General features: G+C 62.8%; 1 protein-coding gene across 1 annotated transcript in view; it reads right to left on the bottom strand.

The window, feature by feature from the left end:
• Positions 1-8244: 8244 nt before the first annotated feature.
• GRID1 (glutamate ionotropic receptor delta type subunit 1) overlaps positions 8245-20620 on the bottom strand; it is a 635026-nt gene continuing 622650 nt past the window's right edge. The window contains exons 15-16 of the mRNA XM_036265264.1: positions 19319-19559; positions 8245-8640 (exon numbers count right to left, since the gene is read on the bottom strand). Coding sequence (XP_036121157.1) covers positions 8245-8640; positions 19319-19559 — 637 coding nt within the window. The remainder of the gene's footprint in view (positions 8641-19318; positions 19560-20620) is intronic.

Genomic DNA, 20620 nt, shown 5'->3' with positions numbered 1-20620 from the left:
TGTGGAACCATCGTAACTCTCCATGTTGCAGGTGAAGCGGATTAGTCGGTACATTTCTGGACACGTTTCAGGAGCGTCTGGGGAAAGTGCCCCCGTGACCCAGCCCCCCAGCACCCAACACATGGATCCGCCCAGAGCAGGCACAGAACACCTCCCCTGGGACGCTCCGGAACAATGCAGACGGGAGCAAGCCAGAGCCTGCCGCGGGCCTGCGACATCGGGACATTCCCACAATTAAACCCTCGACGGCCACGAAGACGAGCTTCACGCAGAAACAGCGGGACCTCCAAAGCCGATGCCGAATGCAAAGAGCTGGACCAGGCGAAGGATGACCGAGTCTGTCCAGACGTATTTCAAAGGTATTTGAAATTCATCAGTGGTTACAGAACTGATAGCCGTGGTTAGCGTTGGGGTTCTGGGGTGTCAGTTAGGAAGGTGGCGATGTTCCCTTTCTGTTCTACTTGATGGCTATTCCAGAGCAGTCAACTTGGAAAAATGAATCAAGCTGTGTACACTTGTGATCTGTGCATCGCTGAGTGTATTTTATAATTTTAAAAAATAGCCTGGCCGTGTGGCTCCGTGGTTGAGCGTTGACCCTGCACCAAGAGGTCGCAGGTTCGATTCCCGGTCAGGGCACATGCCCAGGTTGTGGCCCTGATCCCCAGTGGGGGCTGCAGGAGGCGGCCAGTCTATGTTCTCTCTCAGCGATGTTTCTATCTCTCTCTCCCTCTCCCTTCCTCTCTCTCTAAAATCAATAAAGATTAAAAAACAAAACAGAAGCAGCAGCAAAGGGCCGTCATCACCCCAGGAAGCCACAGAGGTTCATGGCACATGCGACCATGAACTTCGCCCCTCCAGCCGCGTTCCTGGGCTCATCGGTGCCTCTGTCAACCCCTGAGCCCCCCTCGCTGCCCCCACCCCGTGTTCTCCTGTCTGCGTTCCATCCCACACACGCCTGGGGGTCCGGCCCTGCGAGTCCTGATTGGACAGCCACGGCCTCTCGGTGAGCCGCTGCTTTCCAGGGGCTTTTGGGGAGCAGTCGGGATCATTCCCCGGGTGTGTCTCGGGACAGAAGAGAGGGCTGCCTGTGCTGCCGGGTCCCGAGGGCGCGGACGGACACCGCACGCAGCGGCGCTGGGGGACGGGCCATCGGATTTCCTCGCCCCGGGGCGCTCGGCTCGCTGTCCGCACTGACGGAAGGGACCCACGAACACGAGACCAGACGGCCGCCTGCGCTCAGGGGCTCAGCCTCCGCCACAGGAGCAGGACGCCGCGGGGACAGGTGCCACACCTGCGTCGTCATCCACCCTCAGGCAGCTCAGGGCTCAGACCCTTGCACAGGTGGGGGCGGAAGGAGGCTCCGAGTCACAGCGACACCGACCAGACCTTAAGCCGGGGTGTCTGGCCCGGGGCGCCCATTCTGTGGCACTAGGACTTGCGTTTGGCGTCACCTCCGTGCAGAAAGAGGAACCTGACCTCCAGAGCCCAAGGCAAGCATGTCCTTGCTTTGTGAGACCAGCCCTGGCCTCTGGGATCCGTGCAGGGTCCACAAGAGGCTCGATGTCCCCGGAGAGGAGCTGAGACCTGGGCAGACGTCTCAGCTCTGTGGACTCCGTCTGCCGGCCTCACACTCAGGCCACACAGCCGGAAAACCCAGACACAGGACACGCGGGTCTCACTGACTGTCTCCACACTCAGCACCTGTCCGGTTGGAGGTCTAGGGGACACCAATCCCTTCTCCACGGCATAAGCGGGACCCTCCGCGTCTCCAGGCCTCGCTGGTGACGTGGGAACAAATGCGATGCTACAGGGAAAGCTCCCACCCTCACGTACGAGACGCCCGGTCCCTTCTGCGGCGTTAGGCCGCGGGGCAGGGACTCTTGTCATCGGCATGAGAAGGGACCAGTGGGACCCAGAGGGACAAACAACATCAAAGGTGTCAGGGCCAGGAGTGGGCTCCAGCCCGGCGCAGCCCGTTGTGCCGGTTCCTTGGCCTCGAGTGGCCCCTCCCCCTCCCGGTGCAGCGGCTTTAGGGCGGCACCGCCAATGCCCGTGAGTGGGCTCCCCTGCGCCCTGCCCGCGGACTCCCTGCTGCTGGGCGAAGCCCCAGGCGTAGCTGCAATGTGTCCCCACATCCCCCTCCCCCGTTCTGCAGCGACCTGCCCTCAGCGCCACCCTGGGACCGCGGACGGGGCTCACCTGGCTGCCCAGCGCCTTAGAGCCTTCCGAAGAGAATTGAAAATGCTGTAGGTTGGCCCTGGCCGGTTCGGCTCAGCGGTTGGAGCGTTGCCCTGTGGTCCAGAGAGATCCGGGTTCGGTTCCCGCTAAGGGCACGTACCTCGGTTGCGGTTTGTCCCCGGCCCTGGTCGGTCGTGCGGGTGGCAGCCACTCGATGTGTCTCTCTCTCTCTCTTCCTCTCTCTCCCTCCCGCTCTATCTGAACAAAAAATAGAAAAATGTCTTCGGGTGAGGATTAAAAAAAAAAAATGCTGTAGGTTGGAAAAGAGGGCTCTTTTCCGCAAAAATGCACGCGCCGGCAGTGACTCCGGGGAAGACGGTGTCGGGAGTGTGCCCGCACCTCTGGGGTCTCTGCAGACTTCAGGGAAGGGACCCTTGGGCACACGTGGGCCCCTGCAGAAGGAGGGCCTGTCGGAAGAGACCACTCAGAGGAGCGGCCTGTTTCTCCCCCTGATGCCCGGCCTGGCGAAGGGAGGCTTCAGGGAGGCCGGCCCCGGACTCCGAGGTCAGGACCCTGCCAGCCTAGGCTGCCGGCGTTTCAGGCGTCGCTGGGCCTCACCCGCACTGTCCGGGCTCCCAGACAGGAGGCCCGGGGACCTGGTGGGCTGCTCCCTGCACCTGGGGACAGAGCAGGCCAGCTGTGCAGACAGGGGCACCTGCTGCGAAGTCACTCACCGGCGTGGGGACCATGCCCTTTGTCTCAAGTTGCCCATCTATACATTTCGGATAATAACCTGTACCTTGCAGGGCCGATCTCAGAACAGAGGGCGCTGGTGGTACCGCCCCTGGCACACCCCACCTGCTCAACAAACCGCCGCCGGGACGGGTATGATGATGTGTGTTCTTGTTCGGAGACAACTGGGGGCCTGAGACTTCTCGGCATGTCCCAGGGGTTCTGGTTGGAGGTCAGGACTTCAGAGCAAGGGTTGTTGGACGGTTTGCTGTGCACCCCCCGCCGCTTGGCCGGGAAAAGGCCCGGTAGCAGGAGATGCGCCCCTGGGTGGCGGCTGATCACACGCCCCTGCCTGCGCACTGGGCGGGGGCCTCGTGCCCTCCCTGGACTCAGTTTCCCAGACTGACCAGCGGGCTTCATCTGCGGGCATCCCTCCAGGGCATCGCTGGGCACTTGCGACCGTACGTGAGTCTGAAACGGTGAGTGTGCAGGCTGGGACTCCAGTGTCTGTGCACAGGTGCGTATACGTGTACATGTGTGTGTGTATTCTTATGTTGTGTGTTGGAAAATAGTTTGTTTTCCTCTGATCTTGGATGCCTGGTTGCCCCTGAAGAACACCTGCTGAGAGATCTGGTCACACAGCCCTGTTCCAGGTGCCGGCCGTCGCCCGTTGGGAATTTTCAGCAGGGATTTTTCTCCCTGTGGAAGGGACCTCGCCTCTCTCTGGGGCTCAGCACCCAACACCCAGCTCAGAGGTGAGCGGTGGGACCTGGAAGGAGGACCCGACCTCAGGCAACGCCCTCCGTCCTTTGCCGGCGGTGACTATGCCTGAACCAGGTGCCCTTCCTCCCTAAGTAGCCTCTCTACATATCGGGAGGTCAGACCCGAGACACAATTAAAGTCATTGGCGTAGGAAATTGTCACCGCTCTGGGGTGTCCTATCTGAAGGGCGAAGAGAGTAAGAATCAAGTGCAATTTCGTGTATTACAAGCACCTGCTCGCGTGAACCAAAGTAATGATCCCGAGATAGCAGAGGGCACCGTGGACACAGAAGCACGGCCCCTCACTGTGTCCAAAGCTAGGAAAGGCCCATTCGCTTTTCTGGGAGCTTTTATCAAAGTTGTGTTGTCAAAGCCAGGAGCGAAAATGAGGCTTTTGTGAAGGCGCAGACGCTAACCCAGGGGCCTGCATCTTTGGGAGAGAACGTGAGATTCTCAAGGACGTTCCTCAGAACCAAGGCAGAGGCTCGTGGGCAAGGAGCCCTCAGATTTAAGCGTAAGGTCCCACGGAGGTCCGAGCTCTCCACGGACCAGAGAGCCCAGTGCCCCGAGGCATCGCGCCTCTAGCCCGGGGTTCCCTCGCGCGCCCTCGGCCCCCACTCACGGCTTGAAAAGACAGTCAGGTCCGCCGTGGTTTCACCTTGGCACACTTTAGAAGGATTTGGGATTTGGCAACAGGGCTGGTTTCTCTTCAGAAAACATAGCCCCTTGGGAGTCCGTGCAGGTTCATCTGCCTGTTCAGATCATCTGGGCCTGTCTGAGGTGTCCGCACCCCAGACTTGGGAGCACGCCCCCCACGTCGAAGACGTCCCTCGTTGGCGCGGGGACTGGGCATAAAGCTGAACAGTCTACTCTCACCTCCTGAAAGCTGACATGTGGGTCATGGGAACCACACTGCCAGGTCGGTCCTGTCTGACCGAAGGCTGGCAGCCAGGTTGCTTCGCCCACGAGGGCTGAGACTCCACCGAGGGCACTGGGTGCAACCGGGGAGCTGGGAGCAGGGGAACGTGGGGGTCCCAGGCGCAGGCCGGTGATCTGGGCTGCAGAGATGGCTGGGGATAAGGAGGTGTGTCATGGAATAACTGGGACCCCTGGGAACAAAGCACTGGGGCCCAGCTGTGACCGCCCAGGGACAGCCGCTCCCCAAGACCGAGGCCTGAGCACAGGGAGGCAACTGATCGGAGGCCTGATGGGTGTAGACCTGAGAAGAACCTAATCGGCCGACGCTCGGAAGGCGTTCCCGCCGGCCACGGAGCACATCTCTGCTGCCCGGTGGTCTCCCGGGGGCTTTCCGAGAACCCACGTTTTCAAGGCAACTGTGGGGCAACCGGACGTCAGAGCTGCTCCTCAGCCTCCCCTCACATGGCCCCTGGTCGGCCGAGTCCCAGCCCTGGCAGAGTCGCCCCCGTGGGCCGGACGCCAGCTCCTGACCGCGGCGGGCGCCCGGCAGGAGGCCCTTTCTCACCCCAGAGAAGAAGAGGGTAGGGAGCAAAGCCGAGTTTTATTATTAAACAACTTTAATCCAAACGCTGATTATTATTGGCAATGTCGGAAGGCACAAAATATACCTAAAGTATATGGAAGAGTCTAAACAGAGTCATAAATCCAAAGAGCAAAGCATGAGAAATGATACATTCTGAGCTGAGACAGAAATCTGGGATGTTTTTTTTTTTTTCCTAGAGAACTTGCTTGAAAATCAATCATTGTCCCTCATGCCAAGGATAGGAAATGTTTAAAAATAAAATAAACACAGTGAAAATCACACCATGAGATATGCGCTCTCTCTCTCTCTCTCTCGCTCGCTCGCTCTCTCTCACACACGCACCCCACATGCATCCTCTCTTCTCTCCGACACCCGAGGAAACACCCGTGGAATTCCCCAGAAGACTGGTCCTCTCGGGTGTGGGTGTGAGATAAGGCAGTTAGACCACAATTTGATTTTTAAAAAAAGAGAAAGAGAAACAGATATGAAAAATTGACCATCCAGGGCAGAGCCCCAAAGTGCGCATGGGAAGAAAACAGAGCCCAGCCTCCCTCGGGGTGACACCCTGCGCCCTCGGGGTGACACCCTGCGCCCGCTGGGGCCTCGCCCTGAGCCCGGCCGGCTCCTGGCTGTGCATCAGGCTGGAGAAAGGTCAGAGGTGCGCGGACACCAGCCGTTCTCAGCGTCCAGACAACAGCATGACCACAAACAGCCCCTCCCAGCTGCGCTCAGGGCCCTGGGGAGCAGCCGTTCCTTAGGGCTCATCGGTGCTGGGGCTCCGGGGAGGGAATGAGCCCCGGACCAGGCCTCGCCCTGGTAAACACATCTCTGGAGGAACTGCTGGCGCGGGACAGGCAGTCCCCAGGTGTCTCCGTGACCCAGGTCTCCTCTCCCTGAGGCTGCGGGGGACCCCACCCTCTCGGTGCCAGGGTGCCAGCCGTGCTGTGTCCACCGTCACGGCCGGCTCGGAGAGCGCATCGCCCTCGTCTGGTGAGGAGAGCCCAGGGGGTGCGGCTGAGACCCCTGCTCCTGGTGCTCCCTCCTCCGGTCCAGCTTCGCGGTCCCAGGACGGCAGCGGCAGGAGCCGACGCCCAGGCTGTCCCGACCTCAAGGAGCAGTTTCCCTGCCGGTTCCCCACCTCCGGGCCAGCCTGGGCGCTCAGACACACGAGGTGCTCTCGGCCGGCGGGGCCCCCGCTACGAGACGCGTTGCTGCTTCACAGCTTCCGGAGGTCGGGAGGACCGGACAGTGCGGCTGGGCCAGGCTGGTTCCGGAGGTCGGCAGGACCGGACAGCGCGGCTGGGCCAGGCTGGTTCCGGAGGTCGGGAGGACCGGACAGCGCGGCTGGGCCAGGCTGGTTCCAGAGGTCGGGAGGACGGGACAGCGCGGCTGGGCCAGGCTGGGTTCTGGAGATCGGGAGGACCGGACAGCGCGGCTGGGCCAGGCTGGGTTCTGGAGATCGGGAGGACCAGACAGCGCGGCTGGGCCAGGCTGGGTTCTGGAGGTCGGGAGGACCGGACAGCGCGGCTGGGCCAGGCTGGGTTCTGGAGGTCGGGAGGACCGGACAGCGCGGCTGGGCCAGGCTGGGTTCTGGAGATCGGGAGGACCAGACAGCGCGGCTGGGCCAGGCTGGGTTCTGGAGGTCGGGAGGACCGGACAGTGCGGCTGGGCCAGGCTGGTTCCGGAGGTCGGGAGGACGGGACAGCGCGGCTGGGCCAGGCTGGTTCCGGAGATCAGGAGGACCGGACAGCACGGCTGGGCCAGGCTGGTTCCGGAGGTTGGCAGGACCGGACAGCGCGGCTGGGCCAGGCTGGTTCCGGAGGTCGGGAGGACCGGACAGCGCGGCTGGACCAGGCTGGGTTCCGGAGGTCGGCAGGACCGGACAGCGCGGCTGGGCCAGGCTGGTTCTGGAGGTCGGGAGGACGGGACAGCGCGGCTGCGGTGCAGGCTGGGTTCCGGCCAGCTTGGCCCGCGGTCTGCAGGGGAAAACCCAGAGACACCCCTGCATGAAAGTAGACTTCCCTGGGCACGAGTCTCTTGTCTGCACATCACGGTCATGCTGGTCCTTCTGAGAGCCGAGGCTCCTTCCCCCCGGGGTGCACTGGTCCACTGGGCCTCATGCTCCCTGAGGCCACCTGCACTCATCTGCTCACCTGGGCCCTCCCTCCAGCCAGCAGCGTCCTGTTACCTGAGACCACGAAGCTTCCACTCCTCACACCTGTGACCACACTGTCCTCTCTCACCTGGGACCGTGGGTCCCAAACCCGAGAGCACACGCTCCCCTTCCCTGGCCTCTCCTCCCACCACACCTGGCCCACAGACACCCCTGCGTGTCCCTGGACTGGGGCCCTTTCCAGGCCGGCCCCCTGCCCTGCCCTCTCCCGCGATGGGGCCGCCCCCTTTCGCTCTGATTCCGTTACTGTCCGTTCTGATTACGAGAACGAAGCAACAGGCCCAGGAGCTGAGCATGTTGGCATCAGGCCCTCAGAGACCGTGACCTCGGGACAGGTGCTTCCCTCAGGCCCACAGTGCCCCGAGTCTCAGCGGGTGACCAGGGGGACCATGTCGTGTCCTGGGCCGCCTCAGTGCCGGGCTGACAGAACGGGGTCACCCTACGCAGAGTGGCCGGGGGCTGGGCACTGTGGCCCAGCGGGCCTCTGTCCCTGGGAGCAGACGGTGCAGGAGGCGGCATCGGGGTCCGCGGGGGGCTCCCCCCCCAGCAGGAAGGGGCTCCTGACCTGACTACCCCTCCTGCCTTCGGAAAGGCTCAGGAATAGGGGTTCTTTGGCACTTCAGAATGATCACAAGTAATTTGCCTTTTTATTCATATAGAACAAAATTTACAAAGTCATTCATACAGTTTCTGTGGGATTTTTTTTTTTTTTTTTTTTTTTTTTTTACTGACTTCGAAAATTGGGAATATTCAAAATACACTTTTACCCCACTCCATTCTGTCGTTATTTACAGGTATGTACAGAGAAATGAGAGAGAGAGAGAGAGGGTGGTTTGTATTGTTTCCTTGTATTAAAAAGCTCTGCTGGTCGGGCGGGCGGCGGGCGGGCGGCGGTGTGGTCAGATGGACGTGCCGTGGGAGGTGTCCAAGGCCTCCGGGAGGACGCCCCCAGGCACGGGCTGGAAGGACATGGGGATGGGGGTCTTCACCGGGCTCTGGCGGAACAGCCCCCCGTTGGGCGAGCGATGCTTGCAGGGCATGGCGGGCATGGTGGCCGAGCTGCTGAGCGGCAGCGGCAGGCTGCTGCTGGGCCCCGCCGACAGAGTCCGGCCGGCGCCGGGGCCGCCCTGCTCGGGCAGGAAGGTGCTGACGGACAGCTGGGGGTTGGCGTACTCCCGCGTGGGCTCCAAGGCCGCCAGCTCAATGGACGCCGGGGAGATCTGCTTGTGGGCAATGTCCTCGTCCATGAGGCTGTTCATGCGCCGGTGCACCTGCTCCAGGTCCACTTCTTTGTCCTGGGGGCAGAGGAGGAGCGGCTCAGCCCACCCGCAGCGGGGACAGCGGGGCGCACCGGCCCCACCCCTCCGCTGCACGGCCAGCCCTCGGCTCTCCCGGACTGTGGCCGAGGCCACTGCCCAGCAGGCGAAGGTGCCAGCAGCCTGGCCCATACCCTGGCCGTGGGGAGGTGCCGGGAGCCCGCTGTGCCAGGGAGCCCCCCAGTGCGTGATGCTCAGGGTCGTGTGAGTACCCCGCCCTACAGCAAGGGAGCTGGACTCAGAAAGGAAAGGAGCTACCCAGAGACACACCCACGGGGACACAGCCCAGAGACACAGCCCCAGGGACACACCCCAGAGACACAGCTCAGGGACACACCCCCAGGGACACACCCACAGGGACATAGCCCCAGGGACACAGCCCCAGGGACACACCCACAGGGACACACCCCAAGGGACACAGCCCCAGGGACACACCCCCAGGGACACACCCACAGGAACACACCCCCAGGGACACACCCCAAGGGACACAGCCCCAGGGACACACCCACAGGGACATAGCCCAGAGACACACCCCAGAGACACACCCACGGGGACACAGCCCAGAGACACAGCCCCAGGGACACACCCCAGAGATACACCCCCAGGGACACACCCCCAGGGACACACCCACAGGGACACAGCCCAGGGACACACCCTCAGGGACACAGCCCAGAGACACAGCCCAGGGACACAGCCCAGGGACACAGCCCAGGGACACACCCCAGGGACACAGCCCAGAGACACAGCCCAGGGACACAGCCCAGGGACACACCCCAGGGACACACCCCCAGGGACACAGCCCAGGGACACACCCACGGGGACACAGCCCAGAGACACAGCCCAGGGACACAGCCCAGGGACACAGCCCAGGGACACACCCCCAGGGACACAGCCCAGAGACACACCCCAGGGACACACACACAGGGACACACCCCAGGAACACCCCCCCAGGGACACAGCCCCAGGGACACAGCCCAGAGACACACCCCCAGGGACACCCCTAGGGACACACCCCCAGGGACACAGCCCAGGGACACACCCACGAGGACACAGCCCAGAGACACAGCCCAGGGACACAGCCCAGTGACACAGCCCAGAGACACAGCCCAGGGACACAGCCCAGGGACACAGCCCAGGGACACACCCCCAGGGACACAGCCCAGAGACACACCCCAGGGACACACACACAGGGACAACACCCCAGGGACACCCCCCCAGGGACACAGCCCAGGGACACAGCCCAGAGACACAGCCCAGGGACACCCCTAGGGACACACCCCCAGGGACACAGCCCAGGGACACCCCTAGGGACACACCCCCAGGGACACACCCCCAGGGACACAGCCCAAGGACACCCCTAGGGACACACCCCTAGGAACACACCCCCAGGGACACACCCCCAGGGACACCCCTAGGGACACACCCCCAGGGACACAGCCCAAGGACACCCCTAGGGACACACCCCCAGGGACACAGCCCAGAGACACACCCCCAGAGATACACCCCCAGGGACACACCCCCAGGGACACACCCCCAGAGATACACCCACAGGGACACAGCCCAGAGACACACCCCCAGGGACACAGCCCCAGAGACACACCCCCAGGGACACACCCCCAGGGACACACCCCCAGAGATACACCCCCAGGGATACACCCCCAGAGATACACCCCCAGGGACACAGCCCAGAGACACACCCCCAGGGACACACCCCCAGGGACACACCCCCGGGACACACCCCAGAGATACACCCCCAGGGATACACCCCCAGGGACACCCCTAGGGACACAGCCCAGAGACACACCCCAGGGACACACCCCCAGAGACACACCCCCAGGGACACACCCCCAGGGACACACCCCCAGGGACACAGCCCAGGGACACAGCCCCAGAGACACACCCCCAGGGACACACCCCCAGAGATATACCCCCAGGGACACACCCCCAGAGATACATCCCCAGGGACACACCCCCAGAGATACACCCCCAGGGACACACCCCCAGAGACACACCCCCAGGGACACACCCCCAGGGACACATCCCCAGGGACACCCCTAGAGACACACCCCCAGGGACACCCCTAGGGATACACCCCCAGGGACACACCCTCAGGGATACACCCTCAGGGACACAGCCCCAGGGACACACCCCCAGGGACACACCCCAGAGATACACCCCCAGGGACACACCCACAGGGACACAGCCCAGGGACACACCCCCAGGGACACACCCCCAGGGACACACCCCAGAGAAACAGCCCAGGGACACAGCAGAGGCGGGGTTCCTGGATGGGGATGAGCGTGGGGAGAGGGGATGGTGAAGGAAGGGACTCCCCAGGGTCAGTGACTCCTGGGGCTGTGAGGCTGTGGAGCCGGCTGCGCCCTGCGCCCTCCATGGGGTGAAGGCATCAAAGACACTGTTTTGTCTACTTGCTTAAGGAAGAAGGAAAACAACAGGCCATTCCTCTCAACCAGCTCAGTGCTTCGGTGACGACGTCAGAATAAACGTCAGACAAGCCCCGGCCAGTGTGCTCAGAGGCTGAGCGTCAGCCTGCGGGCCAGAGAGTCCCGGGTTCGGTTCCCACTAGGGGCACGTACCACACACACACACAACAACCCCAGAAACAAAGACAACATGATCCATTCCTCGGTTTCCGGGGTGGGGGGCCCCAGCGAGGTGTTGGAAGCTCGGTCTGTCTCTGGCAGACGGGCGCCGATGTCCGCTGCCCACCTTCCCTGCCGGCAGAGCCCACGCCGGGCCCCTCCACCACAGGTGTCCTTGGCGGACGTCCACGCAGCAGAACAACCCTCCCGCTGCCCACCCCGTTCACAGGCTGTGAACGTCCTTAATGTGCTTTGAAAAGAAAAAAGCGGAGAAGCCACCCCAACCCGAGGGCCATTCCAGGGGCGTGGGAGTTCCCGTAGGGCTAGGATGTCCCCAGGGCGTGGGCCCCAGTGACTGGGGTGAACGCCTGCGCACGGCTGACCCGTGAGGACTCGCCCCAGCCTTCCTCGGGCCGCCCCTGCCGGTCACTCCAGCTCCCAGCTGGGCGGGGGGCAGGAACTGAGACCCTGCTCCCCACACTTTCCCGGGGTTCAGGACGAACCCGGAGCTCGGCGTCCAGTCCACGCCTGCTGCCTGCCCCCAGAACCTCTCCCAGAACAAACCGACCCGTAAGACAGTGGAGCCGGCCGGCGGGGCTCAGTGGACTGGGTCCCAAGGCTGGGAGGTCCGGGTTCACTTCCAGTCGGGGCACCTGCCCGGGTCGCGGGCTCGATCCCCAGGGAGGGGCCTGCGGGAGGCAGCTGATCCGTTTCTCTCACATCGATGTTTCTATCTCTCTCTCCCTTCCTCTGTCTCGAAATATAAAAACATTGAAAAAACAAAACAAAAAGCCAGTGGAGAATTCATTCCAGGCCAGGAGTAAACCTGAGAACAAGGAGGCCAACGGGCCAGAGGGAGGAGGAGACTCGGGGTGTCGCTCGGGATCCCCTTTGGGCGAGCATCACAGGTCATGTTGGGGAAGTGGCGGAGACGACCCCAAACATCGCTGAGCTGAAGGTGACACGGTCTCTCCATGACCCTCCGCCGTCTGCACAACACATGACGCCCCGAACGCCCTCTCAGCACGGCTGACCTCTGCCCTCCGTGCGCGTGCGTGTGGTTCTCCTCGCGCAGGGGAGCGTGCCAGCGGTGCTCCAACGGCTGCCTGGCCCCGCGCGTCCGAGGGTCCACACAGCCCTTCGGGTGTCACTGCTCAGGGGAATCACGCTTCCTTTCGGGGGGGTCTCGCCAGTGCCCTGACACCTGTCACCGACGGGCAGGACCGTGACCGGTGAGGACAACGGCACTGAGGCTGAACCCTGAACGAAGACGCAGAGACAGAAACCCCATCCCAGCGGCACCAGCTCCGCGAACCCGGCTCCACGGCCGACCCCGGCTCTCGCCTCCAAGCCCCTGGACAAGGCCTGCTTCTCAGCCCCCTGGGGCTCCTCGGGGCTCCTCGGGGCTCCTGGCCAGCCTGTTCTCACTGCAAAGTACACGAAGGGCACCAGCGGGTCCCAGATCCGGGAAGCGGGAGGCGCTCAGACACGCGGGGCTTGAAGGACGTAACCACCCTCCTCTGCCTCCAGCAGGTGTGGAGGAGGCTGGGCAGCGGGCCTGCGGCAGAGGCCTCGGCTCCCACAGCGGACACCTGCTGGCCAGTCAGTGGTCCTGGCATCAGCGGGAAACCAGTTCCTTGCATCATCCTGCCTGTCTCCTCCTTCCTGTTTCCCTCTCGGGATTTTAAGGATCTCACTGAACACGGAAAGAAGTCAAGTTTAAGAGCAGAATCAATTAAAGTGGGAGGCAAGCCCGGCCGGCGTGGCTCAGGGGCTGAGCGTCGACCCTGCACCAGGAGGTCGCCAGTTCGAATCCCGGTCAGGGCACCTGCCCAGGGTGTGGGCCCATCCCCAGTGGGGGGCGTGCAGGCCCCCAGTGGGGGACCAGTCAATGTTGTCTCATCGATGTTTCTATCTCCCTCTCCCTTCTTCTCTCTCTAAAATAAAGGGAAAAGATTTTAAATAAATAAGTAACGTGGGAGACAAGTGTGAGCCCGAGATGCGTTCTCTCTGGGTTCTGGCTTTGAGGAGCGGTCCGGCCCCTCTTCTCAGTCACATGGGCTCTGGGCCCGGACGGGCGTCCGGAGACACACCCTCTTCTCGGGGTCCAGAGACAGAGAAAGCAGAGCCCCCGTCCAGGGTCCAGGAAGACTGCAGGGAGGCAGGGAGCTGAGGTGGAGGCAAAGGGGAAGGAGCTGGCACCTCAGGGCAGGGAACCAAGCCGCAGGGGAGCGCTGGGGGGCCCACCCACCAAAATCCTCTGAAGAAAACGAGAGCCAGCGGGGTCCCAGCCCTCAGCAGGGAGGGGAGGGCTCCGTGGGCGGGCAGGAGTCTCGCAGTGCTGGGGAGCTGATGGGCAACGAGCTGCCTCTGGAACAAAGGCGCCCCAGAGTGTGGCGGTGGAGGCGGACTGTTACCCCAGCGCTGGGACTTCTGGAGCTCAAACAGTTTCCTCGATGCGCATGTTTTCCTGCCTCGGATTCAGGACAAACGAAGCGGTTCCGAGGAGGACGGCGCAGCTGTGCGGGGGGCGTCCGCCCCGACCTGAGGCTGCGCGTGAGCCTGTGACCTGTCCACGTCAGGACAAGGAGAACGCATCCACGCCACTCGCGAAAACTTTCCAGGGGCACCGTCCCAGCCCATATGGCACCAACGGGACCTCACTCCATCCACGTTCTATTCCCGGCAGGGGCTCCGACACACAGCAGCCGGGAGGGACACGGTGTCGCCAGGAGCTCCCGGTCGTGTAACTGGACAAGAACGCGAGTGGAACCAGCCACCCAGCACTGTCCCTGCGTCTCCGAGCAGGTCCGCTACGCTGCCCGCTCCGGCCACTGTCCGGGGCCAGAGCCGCAGTGCCGAGAGCCGGACAAAACCACTTGGCTTCCCAGCTCCGGGAGCCTGTCTTCTTGGATCAGCGGGGGGCACAGACCAGCACACCCTGAGTCATTGTCGGCGCCCCCGGGCCAAGGAAAGAGGCCGAAATAATCCACCTGCTGCAGGAAAGAGGCAGGAGCGATCAGAATAATCTACATTTTGGGAAAAAATGAGGCATTCTATTCTATTACGCAAATTCAAATAACGAGCTTTCTTTTTTTTTTTTAATCCTCATCCGAGGACATTTTTCCATTTTTTGTACAGACAAAGTGGGAGGGAGAGAGAGGAAGAGAGAGAGAGAGAAACATCGATGTGAAAGGGACACATCGAGTGGCTGCCACCCGCACGACCAACCAGGGCCGGGGACAAACTGCAACCGAGGTGTACGTACCCTTAGCGGAACCGAACCCGGGTCTCTCCGGACCGCAGGCGGACGCTCTAACCGCTGAGCCAAACCGGCCAGGGCTAACGAGCTTTCTTATGCAAACGCCATCAGTTTATACCCTCCTTATGGCAAGGCCGCGGAGTTCAGCGAGGTAACGGCTGCTTGGACAGACTCGGGAACTGACCGCAGGTAACCGACCTAGTCGCGTGCCCCTCGGCAGGAGTAGAATCTACCGGCTGTGTGTATCCCTCAGTCTGGCTGAACCCCAGCTCCGGGTTTCTCACCTCACATCAAACACGGCGGCAGATGTACCAACAGAGGTTACGGGGCCCCTCCCAGACGTCGCATGCAGAGAGATACAGTTCTGTAATTAAGCCGCTGTTCACCAATGTGGAAATAACACAGTGTATTGGAAAACAGTAATTAAGCAAACTATCATCTGTGTAACAGCAGCCACACGCGGAGCCGTAGAACCGAATCTGCCTGGCACCGCGCGGCTCCTACCGCGGTCGGGCCGGGACGCAACGTATCCGGGGCCTTCCCGCTGCGATGCTCCGGGAGGCACCTCGGGACCACCCACGGGGTAGATGGGCCCAACAGCTGGGAGAGGCACCATCCGCGTGCTCTTCCTGGTGTCCCTCTGAAGGCCGGCTCGCCCCGCTGGGCTGGGACTTGGGGGGGATGGCGGGGAGAGCTGAGAACCTGGATGCGAAGTCAGTGAGGTGGTTGCGGAGGGCAGTGGCGGTTTCTCGGAGGAGGAGGGGAGCGGTCTGCAGGCCCAGCTGCAGGGGGGCAGGGGAGGGCAATGCGAAGAGGGAGCAGATGACCACAGCCGGTGCATGTGGGGTGAACCCAGGCTGGGGGTGAACACGGCTCAGTGCACACTCCGCAGCAGGTGAGGTGTCAGGATCACAGTTCACACCTGCCCAGCTCCCCAACCTGGCAGCCGGTCCCCAGTGTCCCCGGGGAAGCTGGTGTGGACGGTGTGTGCGCCCTGGCCAGGACGTCCACGCACATGTCGAGCCTCGAGAAACTGCAGCTGTCCGGTCTACCGCCTGGCACCCGGGGGACGGTCCCAGGCTTGTATCTCTGAGAAGCTCCGGGTGCCTCCCCTCCGGCTTCGGTGGACGGGACGCTGCGCTCTGGCTGCAAGGATGAGACCGACGGGGCAGGGTGACGCGCACAGGAGCCCAGGCTGGCCCCTCGTCCCACAAACACCTCGGAGCTCCTGCGACCAGAGGAGCTCAGTGCCTGGGACAGCGTCCATCTGGCCCCGGCCCCGAGAAGGCGCTCAGTAGTTCAGTCACGTCCGTCATCCCTTAAGGAGAGACCCCACTGATCCGAGCCGGGCAGAGGGATGGGAATGCCGCCGGGAGGAGGCCGGACAGGCAGGCTCGCGGTGAGCGGGATGGGAGCCGGAGGGGACGGCGGGAGGAGTCACAGGGAGCCACGCCTGAGCTGCAGGGACGCACACTCCGTGGCGCACTCCGGCCTGCGTGCCGGACGGCTGGCAAAGGGCTCAGAAACACGCCCCTCCTCCCCCTCACGCTCAGTGGTCTGACACCAACCACTGGTCACCGGACCGGACCCCGTGTTCGCGAGAGAGAAACGGGATCCGGAGGAGGAAATGTCTCCCTAGGAGCCAGAGTCCCATTCTCAGTCAGTCTTCATTCTCCAAGCCTCTGACCAATGCCAAGCGGGACCCCCGCTCCAGGACACCCCCAGGGGAGGCCCGGTGGCAGGTGCTTCACGGGTGACCCAGCTCTGCCTGTATCGCTTCCGAGTCCCGCTTCCCGGGGTCAGGTGGCTCCCTCGGACGCTGAAGACTCGCGTGTCCAGAAGGTGACACGTACTTTCCTGGCCCGGGAGCTGTGCTAACACGTGACTGGCTGTCCCTCCAATGCGTCCCGCCCGCCGCAGGTCCTGCGAGGGGGCAGCCCGTCGGCCACCGTGCACCAGGCACACCCATGGACAGGTGCCGTCTGGCCCCGCAACCTTCCATCCCAGGCCCAGGGCAGCACCAGGAGGCGCGTAAAGGAAGACGCAAAAGTGCCGGAGAGAAAACTCTCCTGGTGGGTTAGAAGCAGCGGGAGAGGAGGCAGAGAAGCATCCCCGCATCGAGTCTTCCCCGGAGGGCTGGGCGGCACGCAGACAGGGCAGCCGCTGGCACCACTGGGCCCACGGGCCCCTCGTGTCTGCAGCGGAGCAGCAGCGGGAGCAGAGATTCCCGCTCCAGCCCAGGGTGACTCACCCCGCCCTCACGCCATCCCCCAGCGGTGCTGTTCTCATCCTCATTCCATGAATATTTTATTCTCAGAGCAACGATTCCACGTCCCCCATAAATCTGGCAGCGGCTCTCACCGCGTGTGCGGAGCGGGGTCCGCTCACCTGCGCCAGTAACGACATAATCGCCTGCTTCCTGAGAAAATATGAGCGCGACCCACATGAATATTAACGGGTGAACGCACCTTACGACTCTTCCTCGAGTGGGCGTCTGCACTCACGAGCCGTTAAACATGCCCGGGACTCCGCCCAGAGACGGCTCTCGGCTCGGACGGATGCGGCCAGTGCCCCGCACCAAGCCCCCGGGGCTGCGCCGGCCCCTCCCCGAGGGCGGGTTCTCTGCAGAAAGCACGCGCAACCGGCAACGCCACACAGGCCCGGATGGAGCAGCCTCGGGACTCGTGCACGGTTTAAAGAGAGGCATCTGGACTCCTGTCCTGGAGCCATGTTCCTGGTTCCCACTCCCACTGGGATAAGGTTCGAACCAGGCCTGAGGCTCTGGTCAGCCCCACGCTGTCCACCGGCCGGACAGGCAACTTCCAGCCTCGTCCCAGCCCCAGGGTCTGTACGACCCCTTCAACACTCAGCTCCAACAACCCCGCGCCTCAGAACGCTCCGCTCACAGTGCCCACACCCCATGGCCCCCCCGTGCCCAGGCCGCCGGGTGCCCCTCAGCACTGACTAACTCTGCTCCCTTCAGGACGGCCCCGCCCTGCAGGACAGGTGCACCGGGCTGGCCTTTCTGGGTCACCTGCCGCTGTGGGGGTGTGGGGTCCCCTGAGAACAGCACTCGTGCTCCTACATACGCATCAAAGGAGGAAGAAGAGGAGGGAGTGACGTCATTTGAAGAGCAGAAACCCATAAAAACAGGGAAAAGACAGAATGTTTTCTGCTGTGGAACACCCAAAGGGGCTGGAGGAAAGGCAGCTGCTCCCCAACCCGCCGCGGCATCGTCCCCCAGTCCCACCCCCCGCCGTCTGGAAGCAGCCGGCGCCTGGGCAGGAGGCCCCACACCTGCGGGCAGGGCCCATGTCTGGCTCCTCACCTCCCGTGCCTGGGACCCTGGGCATCGGCGGGAAGGGAGGTGTTCCTGTCTCCTCGGCTCCCCTCTGCCTTCCGTGTACCCCCGGGCTCTCTCCCTCCCTCCCTCTCTCTCTCACACACACACCCTGACGCTTCATTCTGGGCTGTCCGGGCTGAGCCAGTCCTAAACACTCGACTAGGGGAGGTGAAGACACACGACGGACGCAGACAGGGACTTCTACCCGAGGAAGAACAGCCTCTCCCTGAACCCGGCTCACCAGGAACCTTCTGGAGGGCTGAGCCTGAGTCTGTGCCCCTTGGGTCCCCACGACACCCACACCGTCCCAGGACAGCACCTCCGTGACGGTGCGATGCTTGCCCGCCTGGGTATCGCTCCTGTTCCCCGACCCAGGGGCATGTGCACAAAGAAAACGGGCCATGGGCATCGGTTTAAAAAACAAGCAACGGAGAGTGGGTACAGTGTGGGCGGGTCCTCGCTGGTCCTGCGGCAGCTCCCACTGACACTGGTGCTCACAGACCAGGTGTGAGAAGCAGGTGGAGACTCCGCCGTGCCCCCACCCCAGGGCTCCGGCTCCCTCTCAGGCCGTGCACGGGGCGGCAGCGCCTCCCGGCGGCAGGGGTGGCGGCCACGGCCAGGCTGCCTCTTTGGGTTTGGAGCCGGTTACTTACTGCTGCTTGCTGGCATTCACACCTGTCTGCCTCCACACCTGCAAGTGGAGCTGCGTCTGGGAGCAGCCGGGCGTGTGTGACCCGCAGTGACGCCTGTGAGGGACCGAGGGCCCTGCCGCGCCGCCTGTGTGCGGGCTCTGATGGCGGGGTGTCGTCTCCGGGGGACCTTAATGAAGGCTTCGTATGTTTTAACAAACGAGCCTGAAGAAGGCAGCGTGAAGGGTGGAATCAGCTGGAGGCTGGCACGCCCAGGACGGGCAGCGCCCAGAGCCCGGGTCTGGACAGAGCCGCAGGGTCCCCTGTGGAGGGTGCGCCGGGCGGAAAGTGGGCGGAGTGGGGTCCTATGAGGAGGGACCAGAGGAGGAAGGAACCCTGGGCAGGGCCGGTCCCCTCGGGCGCTGGGAGAGCGGCCCCGGGCCCTTGGTGAGACCCCGGAGGGAACCAGGCGGGAATGTGGTCTCCTGTCCCCTGCAGTGGGTCCCGCCAGCCCGGCACAGGGCGGGGTGGGGGAGGGGCCTCCGGCGCTGCTGGGCTGCACCCTCTACAGGTGGAGTTGGGCCTCAGTGGCTGCGGCTGGTACCTTGGCCCTTTGTTCCAGCAAGAAAACATCCTCGGCATTTGTTCTCTGGCTTAAAAGTGAAAATGAAACGATGACACCATCCCCCAACACGAAACACTGCGGTGTCCAGACAGGCGACTCGGGTAAATGCCGACTGGAAGGAAGCCACCCGCCACGTAGCCCAGGAGACCCTCCAGCCCCAGGCGGCGGAAGGGGACGCAGGACCCTGGCACGGACCTCTTTGGGGGTCTCCTGGTGGCACCGGTTGCTGCTCCACCACCACTCCAGGACAGCCACCAGGCAGGCCAGGAGGAGGCCGATGGCCAGGACGCAGAAGACTCCGGCGAAGCTGTGCAGCTTGAGGGCCCTGCCGTCGGCCTGGGCGCCGGCGTGGGTGGCGCGTTCACAGCGGCCCGTGTGCGGCCACCACTTCTGCTTCAGCACGTCCAGGTCCCCGGCGTCCTGCAGCTCCAGGATCCTGCAAGACACGATCCACGTGAGCCACGGGGTCCGGCCCACCACGGCACCCTCCGCAGCCCTGCCCTGTCTCCCTCCCGGTCTCTCTCCCCTCTGCAAGCAGAGTGCTCTTTCGAAATCCCCCTCGGGTTTGTCACTCTCCTCCTCAACAGCCTCGAAGGCCTCCCCCACCACTGCCAAGGACGAAGTCCAGTAGCCAAGCACAGAAGGACCCTTCCCGTGGGATCCTGGGGCCAGCTCTGAGGATGGAGTCAGGAAATACAGAAACAGTGAGACGCACTCAGACCGTGGACTTAGGATGTGAGCGCTAACAAAATGATTTCTCTCAAACCTCAATGACTGTGTCCTAAGTCTCTCCCACCAGGATGTGCCAAATCATCATTCATTCATTCACTCATTGTGCCAAGTATGATGTCAACATGGCTGAGCGACGGTCCAGACACACACACACACACACACACACACACACAGACACCCTCAGAGCAGAAGCTGAAACCAACACGAGATGAAGGCAGATGCTAGAAACACCAGGAGGTGACAGGGGCGTGGGGCCCTGAAGGGTGATTCCTCGTAAGACAGCTCCAACCAACCAGCACATCCGACGTGTTAAGAAGTATTCTGCCCTGGCTGTGTGGCTCAGTGGGTTGGGCAACATCCTGTGCACCAAAAGGTTGTTGGTTCAATTCCCCATCAGTCAGGGCACATGCCTGGGTTGCAAGTCTGATCCCCAGTAAGGGGCATGCAGGAGGCAGCCAGTGGATGTTTCTCTCTCTCTCCTTCTCCCTTCCTCTCTCTCTAAAAATCAATAAAAACATTTCGTTTTAATTAGAGGGGGAGAGAGAGAGAGAGAGAAACATAAATGAGAGAGAAACATCAATCGGCTGCCTCCTGCATGCCCTCTACTGAGGATCAAGCCTGCAACCCAGGCATGTGCCCTGACCAGGAATCGAACCGTGAACCGGGACCTCTCAGTCTGTGAAACAGCACTGAGTCTCCTGAACCACACCAGCCGGGTTAAAAATATATCTTTACAAAAAGTACTTTGAGTGCCTCACAAATGGT

Source organism: Molossus molossus, unplaced genomic scaffold (assembly GCF_014108415.1).
Source record: "Molossus molossus isolate mMolMol1 unplaced genomic scaffold, mMolMol1.p scaffold_m16_p_17, whole genome shotgun sequence".
Taxonomy (NCBI): Eukaryota; Metazoa; Chordata; class Mammalia; order Chiroptera; family Molossidae; genus Molossus; species Molossus molossus.
This window is presented reverse-complemented; position numbering and strand designations above follow the sequence as displayed.